We start from the raw sequence: 22,483 nt of genomic DNA, 5'->3' as shown, positions 1-22,483 counted from the left end.
CCGACCCGCCCCGGCCGCGGAGGCGGTGACTCACCGTGCTGGTCTCACCGAGACCGAGCGCAGGCGCGCCGGGTGTTTCACTCGGTCAGGACTCAGGTATCGCTTTCGCAACACTCTTTCTGTTATTTTTTCAACACAAAAGGGGAAAATACCAAAACAAACAGGGGTATATACATACAAATACACAAATGTCACAACCTGGTAAAACAGTGAAAAAAAAACAAAAAAAACTTTGTCCACGGTACAGAAGCTTTGTGGTGCTAGGGGTTACATTAAATAATTTTAATAAGTTTATTTGCCAGAAGATTGTTGTAGACCAACTCGCCAAGCTTATTTTTTTATGTATTCTTGTGAATTTGAGTATGGCTTAGGTGAGTTACAGAATTCTTTACAGCACATAGTAGTTTTTTTTTAAGCTCCACGCGAATGTATGGAAAAAGGTGCCAACATCAGAATGACATTTGCCATTATACGAACTTCTTTGGAAGTCTGCATTCGGAACACCCAGGACAGGATTCCTGCGTGTGAGATGTACACGAGTATTACTGTGATTTCGCCAAGGTCACACCATGTGTCCCGTCGTTTCGGTATCTGATTGGCCGAGGTACGGGTGTTGCACTCATGGTGTGGCCGTTCTCTCAGCTCAGCAGCTCTCGGGAGGGACATCTGTCATTCGGTATTGTGAATGAACGTCTTTGGTTTTTGGTGTCGTGGGGAGAGTGATCCATTCCGTTCTAGCAGAGAAGAGAGTCCTCGTCTACATCATTAAAAACGATTTTCTCCTTGATGTCTGGGAAGAACCTCTCAGCGGATATTTGTGTTATTGCGCTCTTTATCTAAATGTTGTAAGGACCAATGTTGATCTGTGGAAGATTACCAAAGCCGGTAGAGCAGGTGGAATTGCGTCAATCATTTCTTTAATTGCTTTGGGTGCCACTCCATGTCAAATTTCTTAACACAGTCACAAATTTACTTCTCCATTAGCTTCTAACAGATGCACGCTTGATCAAATACTTTTATTAAACCAGGAATGACAAAATACGCTCTTTCTTTTTTCGCAGGACGTGTCTGCTGTTTCGCCATACTAGGGATGACCTCAAACACTGCAGCCCCATCTCCAGCCTCGCCCGGGCCTGCTTCTGCAGCCAGGAACAGGCGGACTTGCGGGACGGACTCTCCCCCCGGCCGAGCCCCGACTCCGGAGAACAAGGAAACTTGCGCTCTCGCAGGACGCGAACTTTGTTTCAGGAACTTGATTTTGAAATCTCTTCACACCCCTTTACGAGAACAGGTGTCACAACGTCCCCGTATTCACGCAGAGACTCGGCCGAAAGCCCTGTGAGACAGCAGTCCATCGCGCCGCGGTTGGCCTTATCAGGCGGCGGAAAGCTGCAGAAAAGCCCGGCCGAAATAAAATGAGCGCCTCCGAGCAGACGGCGCTGTGAATCCAAGGAAATCACAGGCCCAGATACGCGGCGCCCAAGGTGTTTGTGCCTTGTTTGTGTTGTGCTTGGTGTTGTGCGTCATCTTATCCGTGCGACAGGAGGGTCGCTGCAACTTCAGTACCACCCCTTCCGCTTTCTCTGTGCCCCGCCGCCTCACCTGCTCGCAGGAAGCTGCAGGTTCATGATTGCTGAGAGAGGCGGAGACACCTGCAGTAACCTGAGCCCAGGGCGGAAGACTGCGCGCTCCTACACCGCACTAGGCGACGACTCTCCTCGGACCTGCAGTGTTTTTAATCCTCGGACTATCGCACCTTCGCGTCTTACTCGCTGGTTTTTCTTTTCATTTTTGTCTGTTTGTGGAGCTCGGGCGCCCCACGTTAAAGCCCCACGCACGCCACACGAGGGGAGTCCTTTCTGCTGGGGTGTCTGGTGTCTGGAAGGGGACCCCTCCCTAGGCCTGCGCCATCCCTCCCCCCCTCCCCGCCGGTCCGCGCCGCGGAGGTCGGGGGTCCCTACGGAGAGTCGGTCCCACCAGCTCTCCCGCCCGGAACCAAGGGCTCGCCGGGCCGCTCGCAGCAGGAGGGAGCGGGGAAAGAGCGAAGATCGACATTTTCTCGGAGGCAGCAAAGGAGGAAAGGAGCCAAAGGTGTTGTGATTGATCTCCGCCGAGCGGCTTTACCCGAAAGGCGATGGACCCTCTGGACTCCGGGATGCGCTACAACCCGAAGTCGGGGGTAAGATGATGAACTTCCTGTCGGTTTGCCATCGGTTGCGGTTTCTCTCGGCTTCGGAACCCGCCCGGGGTTCGTGACCCGTCCTCGCCGGCGAGCCGCGACCCCGCGCCCTGCTGCCCGCTGGTTTCTCTACGCGCAGAGTGTCCGCTCCTCTGAAGACTAGTTCCTGTTTCTGTAGCCCCGCAGTATCGGTGTCCAGACTGACGTGTGTACTGTACCGCTGTTCTGACACGGCAGGCTGCCTGCTGTCCAACAGGTCCTACACTGTGACTTGAGTTAAGCACTCGCAGTCGCACCCGGCAGGGTATTATCGCGCTGAACTGATGGTTAAGTATTAGTTTACAGTAATGCCATACTAGGGCCCACTGAGCATTGTCCTCCGACATGTAATGTACCTCCGCAGGACAAGGGGTGTGTTGTTCTCGCCCAGCGGGAGGCGGGGGTTGGTCGCAGCTCTCGCGGAGGCCAGCAGAGAGAGCGCGGCCGTGGGGCTTTCCGAGGAGAGGGTAAGGCACCCCAGGAGAGGGTCGAGCTCTCTGGGGAGAGCCCCCAAGACGGCGTTTCCTGTAGTGGAGCCCGGAAACGGAGAGGGTGGCCCAGGGGTCAGGACTGCTGGGGCCCTGGGTTCAGCTCCGGGGCTGCTGTCTGTGTGGAGTCTGCATGTTCTCCCTGTGGGTGTCCTCCCACTGCCCGGAGACATGCTGGTGGGTGTCATGGACCTTTGGGAAAACTGGCCCTGGCTTGTGTGTGTGTGCCTGCCCTGGAATGGATCCACTCAATGCTAGAGTGTATTAGTAAGGTTAAAGTCCAGTTTTGATGGCCTTTCACAGGCTGCGTTTTTCAGACAAGGCCTGTACTGTAGGGTTATCCACTCTGGGCCGTGAAGACCTGAGATGTCACTGTGTCTGAGCCGTCAAGTCCCTGTTCATGACGCCTTGTTGGCACAGCTCTCGGGCTCCTTGATTTCAGCTCAGGGTCTGCAGGGCTGTTATTCTCGTGAAGGCGGAGCGCTTTAAAGCTGTTGTTTCCCTCAGTTCGGTTCTCATTCTGTAAAATGATAAATCATTAACCTGGACCCTCCCCGGCTGTGAGAGGGTGTTTCACACCAGCCAGGGCTGGGCCCGTGACTGGGGGGGGCCGAGGGGAATCTCTCGCAGCCTCACTTGCCTGCCATAGGTGCAGCGGGTCTAGAGTTCCTGTCCCCAATGTTTGTTTTGGGGGTCACGGTCGGGTGAAAACGGGGGCAGGAGGGTAAAGGTACATGTAGGGTTTGAAAGAAGGGGTGTGAACCCCATTTCTCCGTGTGGCCTGTTTTGTCCTACCGGCTGTCCCTCCTGAAACAGTGGGCTGACGTTTTCACCCAGAGGTCCTCACTGCCCGGGGTTTTTACGTGAGCAGTCTGGACGTATCCCCTCGTGCCCGCTGACTGCACACTCCAGACCCCGTGTCCTTGCGCCGCGTGTTTCATCGGGTCGTCCTGGTCTTTGACTGCCACTTTCACGAGTGACCTTCCAGGTGTGAAGCTGGGCACACCGAAGGGCTTCACGGATCTCTCCTCGGCACCGTGGACCCAGGGCGGGTCTCCTCCTTTCTCCAGCCCGGTGAGCTGGACCCGTGCCTCTCGGGGACCCGGACCGGGCGCCGGAGGCCCTGAGCCCCGCAGCAGCTCCGCGCCGTCCTGTCAGTCTGCAGCACAGGCCTGGCAGCTCTGCCAGCGAGATCTTGCCGGACCGGTTCTCCCTCCCTCTGCCTCGGGAAGGAAGCCGTTCGCCTCTCCGGCAGGCTGTTTCAGCAGGGCAGGAAGGGGGGCATGAAGACGGGGTGGGGTTGTGGTGCTGCCCGGGGCAGGGCTGGGAGGCTGCCAGGGGGCCGCAGCGTGACTGGGACTGGGCGTCTGTGCCACGCCGGCGGACGCCGACACTGAGAGGCTCTTGGGTGCAGAGCCAGTAGATGCCGAGGCAGAGCTTTCTCACTGGCACTGTACACGTGGGAATGATATTTTTGGGATTAATAAGATCCTCCCAGACTGGACACAGACCGACCTGGCTGCCCAGAAACCAAGATGCACTTTTCTGCTGCACCGCAAATCTGCTCAGGGTTTAGACATCCTTCCCCAAAGGAATGAATCTGATCCCGGAATTCTCACACCTGCCAGGATCGGATCGGACAGCTGGAACTCCACAGAGCTGTGGCCGGCTGGAACTGGGACGCTGTGGTTCTGATGGGGGAGGACCTTTCTCAGGCACCGCGACTGCAGAGGCGTTCCTGCGGCCCGGGGTTGGGGAGAGGGGGAAGCTTGTGCTCCTCTCCCGGGACTCTCTGGAGACCGGCGGTCCCGGTGACGCGGTGATCTGGATCCTCTCCGCCCGGATGTAATCCGTGCGCTTGCTGGGCCTGGTCTGTGAAACGGACGGTGCCGTTCCGCCAGTCTCTCGCTCCGGGGCGGGGGCCCTGGAGGCCCGGCCGGGAGATGTGAACCATCTGTACCCTGCTCTGGACCGGGTCAGGAGCCAGAAACCACTCGCCAGTCGGATTAAGAGGCCAGACAATTCGGGTCCAGAATGGAAATAAGTCAGGACACTAGTCTGGACACACCTGCTAATACGATCGGTGCCAGGAGACCTCTAAGGACCAAATAGAGTCAGGATCTTGGTTTAATGTCTCCTTTTAAAATTTCAAAGGCGGTGGCTCTCCTACAGCATATTGTCCCAAGGTTTGAAAAACCAGGTCTAGAGGACAGATCGCCACCTGCTGGTCTGACAACACCAGTGGTGTCTCTCAGGGGTCTCCCCGCCCTGTACTGACCAGGCCCAGGCTGGCAGCCTTCTCCTGATGTTTCCCAGTTTTGGCCGCCCCTTTGCAATGAAGGAATCGTTCTGCCCTGAAAGGAGCCCGTGGCACACTGACCAGAGTCGTCGCGGCTCGTGACGGTGACTAAATCTCTTCGGTCCTGGAAAGGGAGCGCTGGAACAAGCTGGCCGTCGTTGTCGTTGCTGAAGCAGGTGCCCCGAGATCCTTTAAAATCGTGGAGTTGCCTGGAGGAGCTGAGTGGAGCAGGTTTGATTGCTTCTGATGATCCTTCCTCGGCCATGTTCGAGCAGACACATGCAGGTACACGCAGTGTGGGCGTTCCAGATTGGCCCAGTCTGTCCTGGTTCGAAGTAGATTTCCTCCTGTTGTTGAAGACGAGCTACACGCCGGGGTATACTAGAGTCGGGGGGCGTGGCGGTGATCTCGGAGGGAAAGGCTGTGTGGATTCTTCAGACCTGCGCGGACACGCTCAAAGCAATAGCCCGAGGGCTTGCCACAGTCTGCAACACAAGAGTGTCGCTTCCCACTGGCATAGCAGCCTATAGACATGCGGATGTTGTGTTGCGCACGCGTTGCATTGTGGGAGATGAAGTTTCTTTACTACTCTTCAAGGTGGCGGCTTATTTTCCTCAAATGGGTAAATATCCTCCACTCCCTGACAGACCTTGATAAAGGTCTTTTCTAGACACAGAATAAAACAAGCTTCACAATCAAAACACCCATCATATGCAGCTGGAAGCTCTCGGTGCCCTCACAATGCTACTCTGGTAAGCAGAAAGCTCTGCTTTTGCTGTAGTACAGATTGACCAAATATGTGTGGTACTGTGGAAGGCCTTGAGTATTACTGAAGGCTTAATGGAAATGCTCATGCTCAGGGCTCATAGTCACCCCAGGTAATTCCTCTTCCTTGGTGTGTTTCTCATTAATACAACAGTGCTCAGCATTGTCAGTGGGAACAGTAGTTGTAGCCCTGTTCATATTGCTTCCTCTGAGCTTTAATGTGGCTGTATCTGTCCTGGCTTGTGGATGGGCCCGGCCTGCTCTTGCTCTGGAGTTGTCTTCTGGAACTTGAAGTGGTGTTGGTGAAGCAATAGTTCACTTTGTCATCTGCACAAGTGCAATGAAATGCTTATTTGCATGTATGCTCCAATTCAAAGACAGAGGGAAGTGAGAAACCAGGATGATGGGTATCCTTCGCAATACTTCCAGCCTTCCTGAGGCTGCGAGTTGTAAAAATGTCTGAAATAGAGGGGAGCTGTACCCCAATGATGGGCTGGGCTGGCCTGATCACCCCCTGTAACGCCTTCCGGTCAGACAGCGAGCTGCTGCCGAACCCCACTGTCCTCCCACACCTGAGCCACTCTCCACAGCGCACCTGTCGCATGTGGTGAGGACCGCTGAAGACAGACCAAATGTGTTCAGCTGTCTGAGGAAGTAAAGGCGCTGTTGTGCTTTCTGTGTAGCTCCAGTTACATGCTGGGACCACGTTCAATCACTAGTAGTGAGCGTACCCAGGCACCCGAAGCTGCTAACTGTCTCTACAGCCACCCCATTGATGTGAAGAGGGGTGTGGTGCTCACCTTGCTCTCTAAAATCAATGACCAGCTGTTTGGTCTTGCAGACATTGAGGGAGAGGTTATTGTCACCACTCCACCAGGTTCCTGCCCTCAGCCCTGCAGGCTGTCTCATCATTAGCAGTGGTTCCGCCAATGATGGTAGTGTCATCGGCATATTTGTAGATGGAGTTGGAGCTGTGTGTGGCCACACAATCGTGGGTAAACAAGGAGAACAGCTGGGGGCCAAGCGCACAGCCCTGGGGGGGAGCTGTGCTGATGGTCTGCCAGTCAGGAAATCCACAATCCACCTGCACAGAGAGGTGCTGAAGCCCAGGTCATTCATCTTCCTGACCGGTCTGAAAGGAACTCTTGTGTTAAATGCGCAGCTGTAATGAATGAATAGCATTCTGATGTGTGTGTCTTTACCATCCCAATGAGCCAGGGCAGTGTGAAGAGGCTGGGAAGTAGCGTCGTCAGTGGACCTGTTACGCTGGTATGCAAACTGCAGGGGGTCTAAGCACTCAGGCACCATTGTGTTAATGAGCCCCAACACCAGTCTTTCAAAGCATTTCGTTATGGTGGATGTAACGAAATCAGTCTGTAATCAGTAAAACAGGTCGCAGTATTTTTCTTTGGCGCTAGAATAATGGTAGTTTTGTTAAAACACACGGGATCGGAAGATTGTAAAAGCAAAAGATTAAAAATATCCGTAAAAACCGTGGCCAACCATATACTGTATATCCAGTTGTAAAGATTTGGTATTTATTGTGTGTTGTTATGTATTCTGTAGATTAAGTTACACTGGCGTCCCCCTCAATCACGCAGCACAGAAATGGCTTTCGGTACGTCGTACACCTGGCGGGCGTCTGTGTTCGAGCCCCTGGGAGCGAAGACCAGGCCGTGTCGACAGTGCTGCTGCAGGCCGCGGAGCCCAGGTGCTCCTCTGTGCAGGGAGGCAGTGTCGAACAGGGCGGAGGGCGTGCCGGTGTGTTAACACACGAGCCCAGCCGGCTGCCTGCTGTTTGTACTTTCGTTTGGGAAACTGGTCGGGCTGCATGCTTGCGCGTCTGTCTCTCTCTCGTCACGTCGGCCCTCCAGCTCCCTCCCTGATCTCTGCTCTTGAGCAACAAAGGGTTTCGAGCAGGAGGGGGGGCGTTCCGGCCCGCTGGGGTAGTGAGCAGATATCTGATTCCAGGATCGTACTCTCTATGATCTTGTCACCCTCCCTAATTTCTTTCTTTTTCCTTAACACCCCTTCTTTTGTCTCAGTCTTCTGTTTTCCCAGAGCTGACGCAGACCCAAATTAGCTCAACTTTAAATGAACGTATTTAAATGTAAATATGTCATGGTTAAGTGTGTGTACCCTGAAGAGGTTGTGTTAACGTCTTTACAATAACTTCCTACAGATTCAGTGAAACATGCACTTTGACCAGGGGGGCCCCGACGTTTGCATACAACTGGAGCTGGTAGTTAATTGATCCTGGGATCTCATCCAGCTGTTTCTGAACAATAAGCACATGGCTGGGTCCCACACCCCTGCAAATAGACACGTACTTCCTTTTACAGTGCTTGCTAATCCTCCTACTTCTACACTAAAATGTGGAAATTCCTGAAACAACACTGTACCGATTGAGACAATGAAGCTCTCATGTGGTATGTTAGATTTTCTTTGCTTTATAGAGGAGAAATTATGCTACGGTAAGGAAAACACACAGCTAAATATCTCTTAGTCTAGCCAATAAAAAGGTAGCCCTACAGCTTGTTATAATGAGCATCAAGGACAAAAGCATCAACTCCAGAACAAGCATGGAGTTTCACACGTGAAGAAATGTAAATGTTATGCTGCCCTTATTGGATTGCCAACAGTCCATCCTTTAAGTGCACCAGTGACCACAGGAGAATCACTCTTGACTTGCAGTGTCGCAAGCTTAATGTGTCTGAAAGATAATGAATTGTGTTCGAGGGTTTGGTGTTTGTATTAAATGCACATAAAAAGTTGTTTTGTGCGTTCTTGGCCTTCTTATCACCACCTTTGTTGTCTTTGAATATATATGTGATCTGTCACCCTCTCTGCCGCCTTATCAGTCACAGGGTTTCCTCTAGTTAAGGGTCTGGTCTCTGTTCTCACCCGGGCAGCGGCCCGCAGGCTGCAGGTGTGTGTCAGGGTTCAGCTGGAGTGTCAGGCTGCTCCAGGGGTGAGCTGCTGGCGAACACTGCGCTGGGCTCTGGGGAAGGGCTCCACTGGTCCGCTCGGAGGCAGGTGAAAGGAGCTGAGTCTCTTCAGTCCTTACCTTCAGGGTCTCAGGCGAGCAATGATGCAGCTGCAGTTCATGTGATTGAGGGCTCCTGGGGTCACACGAGGAGGAGGGGTACCCCAGCTGTGAGATGGCCGCTGTTCTGCAGACCTGGCCGGTAGTTCTGAACATCTAACGAGCTACCTGCCCGTCCTGTCTGTCCGTTCGCACCCGTTCCTCAGTAGCCCCTGCCAGCCAGGGGGAATCTGTAGCGGAATAACCTCATTTAAATCTCAGGGAGCCCGTTCCTGTGTTTGGAACTATAAACGCGGAAATGTTTTTTCGGCGGGACCGCAGCGGGCCTGGAGAAGCCCTCCGGGGGGACAGGCGCTGATTCTCTCTCTCCGTCCCCCGCAGGACCGCGACTGGGACACCTCGCTGCAGTTCCTCCCGGCCGCGGACGCCAAGAAGGTGGAGAAGAGGAGGGGGCCGGGGAGGAAGATGGCGATGGCAGCCATCGTTGTCTTTGCAGCTGTTGTCGCGCTCATGACTGGCCTGCTGGTCTGGCACTTCCACTGTGAGTCTTCATCTGTGTGCTTCCTCTTCATCCCTGCTCCCTGATCCTCCTCTTCATCTCCCCTTCTGTCTGGCTGATCTCCTCCTGCTCCTCCTCTATCTCTCCTCCTGTCTGCCTGATCTCCACCTCTTCATCTCTCCTCCTGTCTGCCTGATCTCCTCCTCTTCATCTCTCCTCCTGTCTGCCTGATCTCCTCCTGCTCTTCATCCATCTCTCCTCCCACCTCTCACCCAAAGAGTAGTTAAAACGTACAGTCGCTGGCCACGATATTAGAAACCCTCACCAAATGAAGGAGCTGGCTTTCGGTTTAGGTGCTGAAGAGAGTGATGGTATGTGGGTCCTAATATTTTGGCCAGTGGATGTAATACGTGCATATAAAATCCTTGACTCTCTCCAATTGTCCAGTTCGGAAGGAAGTGATTGTCTGGAAGATGTACAGCGGGTCACTGCGCATCACGAATCAGGTTTTTATCGACGCCTACGAGAACCCGAACAGCACGGAGTTCATGGAGCTGGCGGACAAGGTTGTGGAGGAGGTGAGTGAGCTCCACCCCTGCAGCAGCAGGCCGGTCCCTGGCGAGAGGGCGATTCGGCCTGTCCAGCCTGCTTCGTAGGTACTAGCTGACTGATCCAGGGGTCTCATCCATCCTGTCAGGGCATCGGCTTCTTCCAGACCCCCGAACCCCTTCCAGACCCCCACCACAGGTGGGATTTCTGGTTGCCCAGTGGCTTCCACAGTTTTGGGAATATCGGATGCTGTTGTTGGGCAAAGGGCAGTTCTCCGATTTGCACTGTCTTCAAGGCGGCCATCTTGCCTCCGACTGTGCTGATCTCGCGCCCCAAGTGCTTTGCCAGCTGGGGACCTGCTCTCCCTCCCAAGGAAGGTTTTGGGGCCCCACCCCAGCGGGACGACCACCTCTTTCCGGGGATCCCCCAGTTCCAGCAGGTTTTGTGGGTCTCAGTAAATAAGCCAGTGCCTCCAGATTCTGTCAGACAAGATGACACCGGCCCTCTACATCCGGGCTGTTCGGATTAATCTTTAATCTTTCATTAATGAATCTTTCCTCTCCCTGCAGCTGAGGCTCATCTACTCCAAAACCCCCGAGCTGTCGAAGCACCACGTGGCATCCACAGTCGAAGCCTTCAGGTGTGTGCGTGTGCGTGTGCGTGTGCGTGTGCGTGTGCGTGTGCGTGTGCGTGTGCGTGTGCGTGTGCGTGTGCGTGTGCGTGTGCGTGTGCGTGTGCGTGTGCGTGTGCGTGTCTGTATCTGCACGGGAGTGTTTCTTTTGCGCTGCGAGGCAGGAGCAGTGAGGCGTTCATCCGTGCAGCTCACACTGACAGCATTGCTCTGTCGGGACGGACCTGTCTTCTGCAGGTTCTAAGCATGCTGAAAACAGACGTATTTATATTCCTGTTTCTAAACAGATACATTGGCCTGCTTGCTCTTCAAGAAGTGTGCAGACTCTTGCACAGCTTTGAAGTGAGCAGTCAAGACATTTTGAAGCAGAAGTCAGTATCTGTTGTCTGCATAACCTACACCACACGTGCAAAGTAAAAAAAACAAAACGGAAGAAAGAGAGAGGTGTTGGACTTCGATATCCAGGCACTGGCCGAGCAATCTCGGACAGGGAGAGGCGCTCGGCTCCTGTCTCGGATTGCCGGAGGGCGGACGGAGAGAGAGAGAGCAGTTGTAGGTTTCCTCTTTCGGAATGAAAGGCTCTGTGAACACAGCCCTGTCTCCCGGTCTCCAGCGAGGGCAGCGTCATCGCCTACTACCTGTCGGAGTTCAGCGTGCCCGCCGAGCAGGTGGAAGCAGTGGACAGGGCCGTGGGCAGCATGGAGACGGTGGTGGCAAAACTGCAGCGCGGCTCGGGTGCCCGCCGACGGGTCAGCTCCCTGACGGTGGACAGCATGACTTCTGGAGGTGTGTGGGACCGCTTCTGGCACAGAGCTGTTAACCGCTAACGCATCGAATAAGTGTTCCAGAATGGAGTCGAACATCCTGAGTACTGTGCTCATAGGAATTAGAGGAATTCTGTATTATTCTGTATCCGATAACCTTCAGATTCAGTCATGTTTCTCATGCGAGCTGGTTGTTATTGTGAAGTATTTGACCATATTTGCATGATGATTGCTAGTGAACAGCCGCCACGATGAGCCGTGATGATTATGATTAGGCTCCTCAGCTCATTTAGCCCATTAAACAGTAGCTGATTACCCAAGGATCTCATCCTCCCATTTTTGAAAGACAGGTTGTCAGCCTCAACCACATGGGTCTGTAGCTTGTTCCGCACCCCTGCAAGCCTTTGTGTAAAGACGTGCGCGCTGTTCTCGGGTAGACGTGAGATTTCCGTGAGCTTCGTCTCGCACGGGCGCCACCCCTGTGAAGCTCAGCCCCCGGCCCGAGCGGGAGTTTCGGCCATCGCTCACGCTGCTCTCGTGTTCTGTGTTTCAGCCGTGGACCCTCGAATGGCGCGGGACGCGACCAGAAGTAAGACCACCAGCTTTTCTCTCTTTCGAGGCTCCTTCGATTTCCCTGCCCCCGCCCTGACGGGCTCTCTCTCCGCCTCCCCCAGCACTCTGCCGGTACAGCCTGCACTCCCGGCCTGGCCAGACGTACACCCTGCAGTCCCCCGGCTTCCCGGACTCCCCCTACCCCCCCAACACCCACTGCGAGTGGCAGCTGCGTGCCGACCCGGGCAACGTCATCACGCTGGAATTCCTCACCTTCAACCTGGAGAGCGACTGCGGCAACGACTTCGTCAAGCTGTACGACTCGCTGGTGCCCCTGGAGAGCCGCGCCATGTCCGAGTGAGTGCCCGCGCCCCCCTCTGGTTTCTGTCTGACTGCGCCCCAGAACTCGGGCTTCCTCCTGCCTGCTGGTCCCTCCTTTCCTCTCTGGCTCCGTCCCTGTCGATGGGTTGTTTCAGGCCCTCTGAGCCCGTTTGGCGCCAGCGCAGCTCCGTCTGTGCAAGAAAGGTGTGCGACTCCGGTCCTGGGTGGCAGAGTCCCAGGAGATCCCCTCCGCTCGGCACAGCTCCCAGTGTCGACCTCTCCTCCTGCAGCCAGGAGCTCTGATGGGGTTTTGCCCATCAGCTCACAGAGATTCACGACGAGGTCGATGGTGCTACTTTGGTCTATTTTCTAAGAAGTGTCCGAGGTTGAGCTGAACTCCGAGAACGCCTGTTCGATCTAGGAATCGCAGGCTCGAGCCCGGGTCCGTAACTAGGACTCTCCAAGCAGGTGCTTGCAGACCTGCAGGCTGTGTGTGATTGACGTGCCTCTCCTCCAGTCAGCACTGCTCTTCCGGTGTGGGGTCACAGAACTCGTGATGCTCTCAGAACAGGCAGATTTCTGTATTAGTGACTGTCCTGTCCTCTGGCCTTGTGCTCGAACCTCTGAAACCTAGCCTGGAAAAACCGAGCGAACTCCGTGCTGTTTTCTGGTTGGACAGGAAGTGTGGCAGCTACTCCCCCAACGACCCGCTGAGCTTCACCACCTCGGGGAACGTGATGCTCGTCACGCTGGTCACCAACGGCTTGAGAAACTTCCCGGGCTTCAAGGCGGAGTTCAGGCAGGTCCCCAAGAGCAGCCAAGGTAGCCACGTGTCCTCTCCTCCTGCCCCGTCCCCGCCGCGGCCCCGCCTCTGCGCGCGCGAGTAACCCTGGCTCGATTGTGTCTCCCAGCGTGCGGAGGTCAGCTCACAGGAACCAGCGGCAGCTTCATGTCGCCCAACTTCCCGTCCTACTACGCCCCGCAGACCACCTGCACCTGGAACATCCAGGTGAGCGGAGCTGGGACCGCCGGGGGGGGGTGGAGCACCGCTGTGGCGGGCCAGCGGCGGCCTGGGGTCAGCTGACCGGCCGCCACAGGTCCTCCAGGCCTCCATCACGTGTGGGCAGGGCCACCTGGTCAGTCAGTTGACTGATGAGATCATGGGCGAGGGGTCGGGGGGTCACGTCTCGCCGGGGGGTCTGGTCCCCCAAGGGGCTCGGCGATATTGGTGCTGGGTCGGGTAGAGAAGGTTTGGTTTGTTGCGCGGAAGAGCTCTTTTGTGAAAGAAACTCTCCTTGGACAGTCTGGCGCAGGCCTCGCGGTCCACCTGCTCCGAGCCGTGAGCTGCCACAGGGTGCTTGTCGGCCGGCCGCGAGCAGGGGGGGCCGGGCGGGGCTGTGATGGGCACATCATCAGGTGCTTCCCCAGGCCCACTAAAAGCCCAGGTTCTCCAAGTGAAACGAGTCCTCTTTCACCTGGTGAAATCCCCCCCGGAAGCAGGTTCTAGACCAGGCTGGAAGTCGGGCTCCACGAGAGTTATATAATGTTTCTTTATTAGCCCTATACAATTTCTTGCATTAGGAATTCGTCTTTTCACATACACCAGCTTTTTTCTCCATGGAGACACAGACACACAGACAGGGAGAGAAGCTGGGGGTCAGAGTGCAGGGTCTGCTATTGTACAGTGCCCCTGGAGCAGTTGGGGTTAAGGGCCTTGCTCAGGAGCCCAACGGAGTAGGATTCCTCTGCCGGCCGCGGGATTTGAACCGGCAACCTTCCAGTCACAGGCGCAGATCCTGAGCCACAGAGCCACCACTCCGCCCAGCTCAGAAAGTTAAGTTTGCCCTCTGGCTCCGTTAAAGTCGATGGGTTGGTTTTGGATGGTTTTTCTCCAGCTCAGCCCGTTCTGTCTGTGCGTTCTCCCGGAGGATACGAGAGATTTGCAACTCCTTACTGTGTTAAAAGTGACTTCCGCTACTGGTCTAACTGCAGAGAGTGCTGTGGAAGTTTTTCTGAGCTGTAAATCAGGTGTGCACACCACAGTGGTCCCAGTCTTTCAGCAAGTATTACAAATGACCACAAAATGCATTCTAAGACATTTAGATATCATCACATTTATATTTAAACACAGCTTTGCTTGTACAGACAGTACATGAATAAGTATGTAGTTTAAATTTAGAAACACTGGGACGTTTCTCTACCAGAGCCTCTGTAGTGACATTCTGAGCCTCTCAGGACGCAAGGCTGTTATTCCTGGCTCCTGGGGGCCCTCTGGGACCTGACGCCCCGTCTCTCTCTCTCGCAGGTCCCCACTGAGAAGTACGTCAAGGTGCGCTTCTCGAAGTTCCTGCTGTCCGAGCCGGGCTCGATGGCGTCTGGCAGATGCCTGAAAGACTACGTGCTGGTGAACGAGGAGAAGTGAGCAGCTGGGGCGCGAGACTGCGGGGGTGGGGGGCGCGAGGGTGGGGGGACAGGCGGGGGGGAAGGCTCCTCTGTGAGCTACTAGCGCCCGTAGGCCCTGGTCACTCCAACCAGCATTCCTGGGGTGTTGATTGACTTTCCACATGGTGGCCTGAAGGTGGCGCTGGTGTCTAGAGGGAATAACTATCGTCTGCTTCCCACCTGGGCCCTTCCTTGTCGCTCTGTTCCCCACTCTGGTTTTCCCTTCCCGGGAGAGGAGTGCTGTTGACCACACACCTCTCACGGCTGTCTTTAATGTTTTCTCTTTCTTTGTTAATGCTCTCTGGTTAGAGAAAGTTATGGTTGTTCTTGGTTAAATTCTTGCTATATTATGGCCACAGGTAATGCGCATGTCTCATGGCAGCACTTTGGTCAGCACTGGTTAAACTGGGTTGGTTGTGGGTGACGTGAGGGCCTCCTGACCGCTGGGTGGTTGTGATGGCCTGTCCTCTCTGACACTGTCTCCCTCTCTCTCTCCGTGTGTGTGTGTGAGCCAGGCTCTGTGGAGAGAAACTGCCCAACACAGTGGTGTCCAGCCAGTCCAACACCATGAAAGTCACATTCTTCTCCGACAACTCCTTTGTGGACAGGGGCTTCTCAGCGCAGTACGAGGCCTTCGACCCCACTGACCGTGAGTCTCTTGACCTCTTGCCCCAGTTGCAAAGCGCCTCGCTTACCAGCCCATCTGCGGGCATGGCTGAGGGCTGCCTCTGCAGCTCTGCTCTGCTCCTGCCGCCGGCTCCCACCGGTCACGCTGATCTCTCCCGGGGCCCATCGAGGTCCAGCTGGGCTCATCTGCGTGGCCCTCCCAGCCTTGCAGGCTCAGAGAAAAGCCGCCGTGCCCTTGTTGGCCCTTGTCGGGACCTCTGGAGGAGATGACTCGGGGCCCGATGCAGGTACGCACAACAGCGCCTGAGAAATTGAGCTCCGCGTCGGGGAGGGCCGGCCAGACCATGGCCATTTCACAGCACCAAGCCTGCAGATCGGTGCAGCCTTCGGACACCCTGGAATCCATTGAGCCCTGCTCTTCGCCAGGAATCTGTGTCTCTTCTCCGTCCCCTCTCGTCTTCGCTCGCCCTCTCCTCTTGGTTGTGCTGTGAAGGTCGTGTTGATTGTCCCTGCGGTGCGAGCTCTGTGAGTCCCCGGTGCTGCCCGCGGGCTCTGCCGGGCTCTGTCCTGACCCGTCGCCTGCGCTCTCTCAGCAGCTTGCCCGGGGAAGTTCCGGTGCCGGAACACGCGCTGCGTCGCCCAGGCCCTGCGGTGTGACGGCTGGGACGACTGCGGGGACAACAGCGACGAGCTCAAGTGCAGTGAGTCCCGGTTCGCTCCGCGCTCCTGGCGCACGCGCGCAGTCGGCCCCTCCGCCGGCCGGTCAGGGAGCTGGCTCGGAGCAAGCGTTGGCGTCTGAGGTGCGGGTGCAGCTGACGGAGCCCGAGGTCAGCTGGTCAGCACCCCCCCTGCGCTTTCCTGCTGCTCCGATTTCATTTTAAAACGTCCCGAATGAGAAAATTTAAATTAGCGCCTGGCTGGATCAGAAACCAGGAGAGACAGCTGGAGAGGCTCTGCTGGACGGGTCCAGCGCGTCCAGTGTCCGAGCACTGCTCCTGGACACCCCAGTGTCGTCCGGCTTGGGCTGCGGTTCTTAATCCCCGGCTGCCTGACCTCAGCTCTTCGGCTATTCAAGGGCTATTTTATCATTTGCTTTCAGCTCTTGAGAGTCAGGTGGGATTCGTGAGTGGTGTCAGTCCTGCAGTAACAGGCGCGTTTCAGCAGAGACAGGGCCGGTCCCTGATGCTTCCTCACTGCCGTTGTCTTCCTCCCTGTGTCTGCCCAGCCTGTGAGAAGGACCAGCTCCAGTGTAAGAACTCGCTGTGCAAGCCCAAGTTCTGGATGTGCGACGGGGTCAACGACTGCGGGGACAACAGCGACGAGGCCGCGTGTGGTAAGCCTTCTGCAGAGCGCGCGGGGCGTGGTGACCTGCCCTCCAGGGCCCTGAGAAGGATGAACAAGGCAGGTGGCTCCCTGCACCCCCAGCGCCAGGGAGGCGGGAGGGAGCGCGTCTGTAAGCAGGGCTGGCGAAGCGTCTGAGGAGAGAGAGAGACAGACCTGCGGACCTCCGATCCCGGGGGGAGACTGCTCAGGGGGGACCCAGGAGGAATGGCGGAAGAGGGGGTACAGGGAGACCGAGACTGAAGACGGGGTGCAGCACTAGGGCTGGGGATCAGACGCAGGAGGAGCAGGGAAGAGCCCAGCGCGAGCTCACTGCCCTCTGGCCTCTCCGCCCGCAGAGTGCAAATCCGGGGAGATCAAGTGTCGGAACGGGAAGTGCCTCTCGGAGAAGAAGAAGTGCGACGGGTCGGACGACTGCGGGGACGGGACCGACGAGTCGGAGTGCGGCACGAGTAAGGGGGCGTTTCCGACCGCTCTGTTTCGGGGGGGGGGCGGCGGCAGGACCGGGGTGCCCCTCACCGCCCTGCCTCTGCTCCCCCAGGTGTGCAGGTGCAGTGCTCCGAGTTCACCTACCTGTGCAAGGACAAGGTGTGCATCACCAAGCTGAACCCCGAATGCGACGGGGAGAGGGACTGCGCCGACGGCTCGGACGAGGTGGACTGCGGTGAGGCCCGTTCTCTCCTGCTCCGCCGCTCGCTGTGGGGGGGGGACCCCGGTATGTAGCCCCCCTGAGCTCCCAGGATTGGGGCTGCCCGGGAGCAGAGCTGGAGTCCAGCAGATTCCACAGATACGGTTTTAATAGCCAGCGAGACCCCTGGGGTCAGTGGAGAATATTTCGGCTGAGGGTGCACACGCGCAGCGGGACCTCCCAGACCGGTGCTGTGGAGCAGCGGGGCTTCACACCAGACCCCCGGCGGTAATGGCGGTCAGGCGGCTGTGGCGCTCCCTTGACGGTGTCGTTGTGGTTGTGTGCAGACTGCGGAGTGCGGCCCTACAAGACCTCCCGCATCGTGGGGGGGCAGGACTCCGTGGAGGGCGAGTGGCCCTGGCAGGTCAGCCTGCAGGTGAAGGGCATGGGCCACGTGTGCGGAGCCTCGGTCATCTCCAGCAGCTGGCTGGTCACCGCCGCCCACTGCGTCCAGGACGACCCCAAGATCAGGTGAGGACGCCTTACCTCTTCCTCAAGCACCAGGACCGTTCACACTGTTGAATTTTTAAGATGACCCGAATGTAACTCGTAATGTAACTTACTGGTCACCAGGTCCCTCGTACTGTTCTGTGATCATGAAAAACATCATCCCGATCCTTCCGGCCCTCCGCCCCAGAGCATGAAAGCAGTGGTCTGGAATGTCACTCCCAGACCAAGGGCGTAATAAACAATATTCACCCTTCATACACCTGACAGGTCTACAAAGACCGCCTTCTTGAGTGTGAAGTTTAATGGTGTTTTATCCCTGGCCTGTTTTCTTAAAATGAGCCCCGTCAGTGTGATTTACCACTGCTTTCCCAGCGTCTCAGATAGCAGGCCATTCCTTGAGCCCCTGGCCGTAGTCTGACAGCTGACATCTTGCTGCATATCCGAGGAGGACCTTAATGAACAGAGGTTCCCAGCAGGAGGCACTAATCCCTCTGAGGTCTTCCCTCGGTGCCTTCATGGAGACTAGGCTCCGTACCTCCTGCTCGAGTTCCCCAGGGAAACATTTCCAGTGGGTCCAGTTTATGTGCAGCAGGGCTGGGTCTCCCCGTGTGCCTGATGTCAGGCCTCAGTGATGCAGCTGAGCAGGGCAGCTGCCTTCATAAGCACAGTGTCTCTGGCAATCACAGCATCGAGTAGGACAGTCTGACAGGCCCCAGCCCTCCCAGGCGAGCTCAGTGTAGGACCGTTCGCACTTACTGCTTTTCCACACTGCTCACCCCTCTGTTTTTTACTCGCTTTTCCTGGCTTATTGCTCTCCATCACACTTTTCCCAGCGGCTCCAGCTCTTTACACACTCGTGTTACACCCTCTCGCAGGAGTGGCTCATTCACAGGCTGACGTGCGCTGCAGACTCGCCCCTGTGCTTTTAAATCCAGGTCTCAAGGTACCGCGAGCAGGTCCCTCTGTAGCGGGAGTCTTCAGCTGAAGATGTCAGCAGTCCTGGGCGATGACCCCTGACCCCTGTTTCCCCCCCCAGGTTCTCCCAGCCCTCGACCTGGGAAGCCATCCTGGGGCTGCACACCCAGGGCAAGCCGGGCACGTCCACGGTGACGAAGAAGCTCAAGCGCGTCATCACTCACCCCTACTACAACACGTTCACCTACGACAACGACATCGCGCTCATGGAGCTGGAGAGCCCGGTCACGCTCAGCAAGGAGATCAAGCCCATCTGCCTGCCCACCTCCTCGTACGTCTTCCCCGCGGGCAAGACCGTCTGGATCACGGGCTGGGGGGCCACCCGCGAGGGAGGTGAGTGTCTAACGGGGTGCTGGGCTAATTCATAATAATCGCTCCCTACACTTCTGTAGCGCTTCTCTGGACCCTCCACTCAGAGCGCTTTACAGGTCACGGGGATCCCCTCCACCCCCACCAGTGTGTACCCCCACCTGGATGATGCTCCAGTCCTCTCCCCACACACCAGCTCTCAGTGGGGAGGAGAGCAGAGTGATGAGGCCAGTTCAGAGACGGGGGTTATTAGGAGGCCATGATGGGTAAAGGCCAGGGGGACATTTGGCCAGGACACTGGGGTAACACCCCTACTCTTCTCGAGAAACACCCCAGGATTTTTAATGGTTTTACGTCTCATCTGAAGGACGGCGCCTTTTTACAGTATAGTTTCCACGTCACTGTACTGGGGCATTAGGACCCACACAGACCGCAGGGTGAGCGCCCCCTCTCCCAGCTGCAGCCTCAGCTTTCCCAGGAGTCTCCCCTCCAGGTACTGGGCAGGCTCACACTGCTGGGCTCCAGTGGGCGGCCAGAGATAGAGCTGCTGGCAAAACAAACTTCAGGTCTCAGTGGGATCTGAACCCACAACCGCGAGGCCGCGAGCACAGAGACTCTGCTCTGCTGAGCTGCTCAGATCGGTACAAGAAACAGGAAAAGGGTTTTCCTTCAGCACTGCTCTCTGGACTGTGAGTGTCGGGAGAACTGCAGCAGCAGCCCGTGGGCTGGAGGGGCCCAGAACAGTGTCCCCCGCAGCCCTTCCCAGAGCCGGGCTGTCTGTGTGTCTGTGAGGCAAACAACCTGACCCCGTGTCGCTGACCGCTGTGCTGACCGCTGTGCTGTCCCCTCCGCCCCCACAGGAACCGTGGCCTCGGTGCTGCAGAAGGCGGAGGTGCGGATCATCAACGACACGGTGTGCGACCAGCTGATGTCGGGCCAGATCACCTCCAGGATGATATGCGCGGGGGTCCTGAGTGGGGGAGTCGACGCCTGCCAGGTACGGGGGCCCCGTCCCGCAACGGGCGCCCTAAAAACTACAGGCCGAGTGTCTGACCAGGCTGACGGACGCGGTCTGTCTGCATGTCCCCTGTGGACGGCCAGGTCTGGCGGTGTCCACTCTCCGTGTCCAGGCTGTTGTCCTAGGGCAGTGTACATCACTCTTGCGGTCTGTCCCCGCCTCCGTGTCTCCTCTCACCTCCTCCTCTCTCTCCGCTCAGGGGGACTCGGGCGGCCCGCTGTCCAGCGCGGAGACCAACGGGCGCCTGTTCCTGGCGGGGGTGGTGAGCTGGGGCGACGGCTGCGCCCGCCGGAACAAGCCGGGCGTGTACACGCGGGTCACGCAGTACCGCGGCTGGATCAAGCAGCACACTGGCGTGTGAGGAGCCGGGACCGCTGGGCGCCTGGGCCCGGCTGTGAAGAACTTTTTAAAACTGGTTTTCATTTTATTTTATTTTATTTTATTTTATTTGTTGTTGTGAGGGGAAGCTCTACCACTTATGAATTTAAAAGGATGTAAATAAATCTCGTGTTTCCGCTTGGCCTTTTTAACCACAGTGCTGTGTTCGTGATTAGTTTGTATAGCGGTGTTGTCGGGGGACCCCCCTGCGCCCCCGCGCCGTGGCGTCTGGGGCCCGAGCCGGCCTGGTCCTCGAGCTGCCTGCACAGAGGAAACGGCCCCGGAGCCGGGGGTCTCGCTGGACTGACCTGCTCTCGTGCTCTCGCTCGCCCCTCGGTGAGGCTCCTGAGCTCCGGCCTCCTGCTCGGGATGGGGTCCCTGGTCCAAGTGTCAGATGAGCCCTGCCCCAGGGATTTCTCTTAATTGTCCGTTCGTTTGCTGTTTTTAATTTTTTTGTGTTCCAGCGTTGTAAATATCCGTCGGAGCTGGCACGTTTCGCAGTCGTGCGGCGATGGGAGATTAACGGTGCCACAGTGGCAAATAAATTGTTGGGTGTTTAGTGGTTTTCCTTCTCCTTCTCTTTTTTGCGCCGGTCCCGCCCGGACCGCTGCAGGGGGGAGCTCACGGTCGCCTCGAGCAGTGAAGGTGCCAGCAGGCCCTCGTGGGGGGCGAGACCCCTGCTCTGACAGGCTGGACGCCTTGGGGGACGTGGGAGGTTCTTGGGAAGAGAGGTGGGGATCTCCCGGGAGTCCATCTGCAGGGGGGGGGGCGTTTAGGTGTCAAGTGTCGCTCTTCCAGGAAAGCGAGTCGTCCGGGTTATTTCCTCCCTCCGTGGTTTCGGAGCAGTGGATCTAATCGCTCTTATCATCAGGCTCTCCAGCTAATCTCCGCTGCTCGTGTGCACCTTCGGGTCTGGGAGCACGTAACTGCACTCATGCAGCCGAGCATTCCCCAGCACGAGCAGGGAGTGATGAGGCCGGCTGCAGGAAACCCAGTTGAAATCCCGACTGAAGCGATTCGGCTGATGCGGTTCGGAAAAGACCGTGGGTCGTCTTTCTGAAGGATGCAGTCGTTCCCGCCGAGAAACAGTGGGAGAGTGGGTGTTGTGGGAGTGGGCCTGATGTGAACAGGTCGCGGGGTGTTGCTAGTGAAGCCCTAGGATCTCAAGGGAAGAGCACAGGGAGACAGTCGCCAAGCAGTGTAGCCGATCATCCCTGATCAGGGCCAAGCTCTTCCAGGTCTTTAGAAGGTGGTGACCTGCTTGCCTGGGGGTCTCCAGGACCGGGGTGGGGGGGGTGTAAAGGGACAGACACTCCCACTGTGCTTGGAGCCGATCTAACTGACTACCTGTGCCGATGCCTGTAAAACTGTGTGTGTGCGTGCACACTATCGTGGGCGTGTACAGATGTTGCATTTTCAAACAAAACTGTCAGATTAGTAGAGATTGTTTGTTACTTTTATCCCTGCGTGTCTGAATTTACTCTCTCCTGTATGGGTTAGGACTAAGATGGCGATATGTGTAAATCTGTGTTTCTTATTATGATGGGTGTTAGGATCTGAAATGCGTCCAGTCTTAGTGCAGGAAAGCCTGAAGCGGTCTCCTGTCCCAGTGGCATTTTTGCCCCGCCTCAGTCCCATTGCTGTGGGGAGCAGGTGCTGTGTCCCCCACTAAAAAGCTCCAGGGCAGTGGGACGGCCGTGTGCCGTGCTGACGACGTCTCGGCCAAGCATGCGAACCCAGGGGCTGCTTTCCAGGCGAGGAGCGTGCTGCACCTGATGTCACTGTCACTGGCGTGGCTGTGACATCATCACAGTGACATTATTGCAGTGACACCCTCACCGTGATGTCATTATCCAAACCGTCGTCGTCTTTGTTATAGCGGCACAGGGCGTGGACCGGGACGGCCGTGCTGGGATCAGAGTGAACGCCCGGAATCCCTCCTCTGTCCCACTGTGGGGACAGTTGGCATTCCCACTTCGTGCCTTGTTAAAGACAATGCTGCCAAAGATCTTTGTGACTCTGCTGTCGGTGTTGTTTTAATCTGTAAAATAAAAATGAACTGAATGACAAATCCGTGTTTTTTTCTTGTTCGGGTGCTGCAGAGGTTTTTGAGGAACAGCAGT

At 56.6% G+C, this 22,483-nt stretch overlaps 1 protein-coding gene across 2 annotated transcripts; it reads left to right on the top strand.

The window, feature by feature from the left end:
* Window positions 1-1,097: 1,097 nt before the first annotated feature.
* Window positions 1,098-22,431, top strand: st14a (ST14 transmembrane serine protease matriptase a). Of its 2 annotated transcripts, none has more exons than XM_069182671.1 (19): window positions 1,098-2,179; window positions 9,198-9,357; window positions 9,763-9,893; window positions 10,434-10,504; window positions 11,109-11,281; window positions 11,813-11,848; window positions 11,934-12,168; window positions 12,812-12,954; window positions 13,044-13,141; window positions 14,438-14,550; window positions 15,090-15,223; window positions 15,795-15,902; window positions 16,427-16,534; window positions 16,881-16,994; window positions 17,084-17,206; window positions 17,518-17,701; window positions 18,717-18,988; window positions 19,825-19,961; window positions 20,182-22,431. In XM_069182671.1, exons 1-19 carry the CDS (start codon window positions 2,135-2,137, stop codon window positions 20,341-20,343), a joined length of 2,547 nt encoding a protein of 848 aa, XP_069038772.1. In that variant the 5' UTR covers window positions 1,098-2,134; the 3' UTR covers window positions 20,344-22,431. The 2 variants fall into 2 exon arrangements, with proteins under 2 accessions (XP_069038772.1, XP_069038773.1); XM_069182672.1 differs by having other exon boundaries at window positions 1,100-2,179; window positions 15,798-15,902.
* The last annotated feature ends 52 nt before the right edge of the window (window positions 22,432-22,483 follow it).

Source organism: Lepisosteus oculatus, chromosome 23, assembly GCF_040954835.1.
Source record: "Lepisosteus oculatus isolate fLepOcu1 chromosome 23, fLepOcu1.hap2, whole genome shotgun sequence".
Classification (NCBI taxonomy): domain Eukaryota; kingdom Metazoa; phylum Chordata; class Actinopteri; order Semionotiformes; family Lepisosteidae; genus Lepisosteus; species Lepisosteus oculatus.
The sequence above is the reverse complement of the archived record's forward strand: the minus strand, read 5'-3'. Positions and strand labels throughout refer to the sequence as shown.

Coding starts and splice junctions, on each gene's coding strand:
- st14a (XM_069182671.1), top strand. CDS start 2,135: ATGGACCCTCTGGACTCCGGGATGCGCTACAACCCGAAGTCGGGG. Junction 14,551..15,089: donor GTGCTGGTGAACGAGGAGAA/GTGAGCAGCTGG, acceptor TGTGTGAGCCAG/GCTCTGTGGAGAGAAACTGC. Junction 15,224..15,794: donor GGCCTTCGACCCCACTGACC/GTGAGTCTCTTG, acceptor GCGCTCTCTCAG/CAGCTTGCCCGGGGAAGTTC.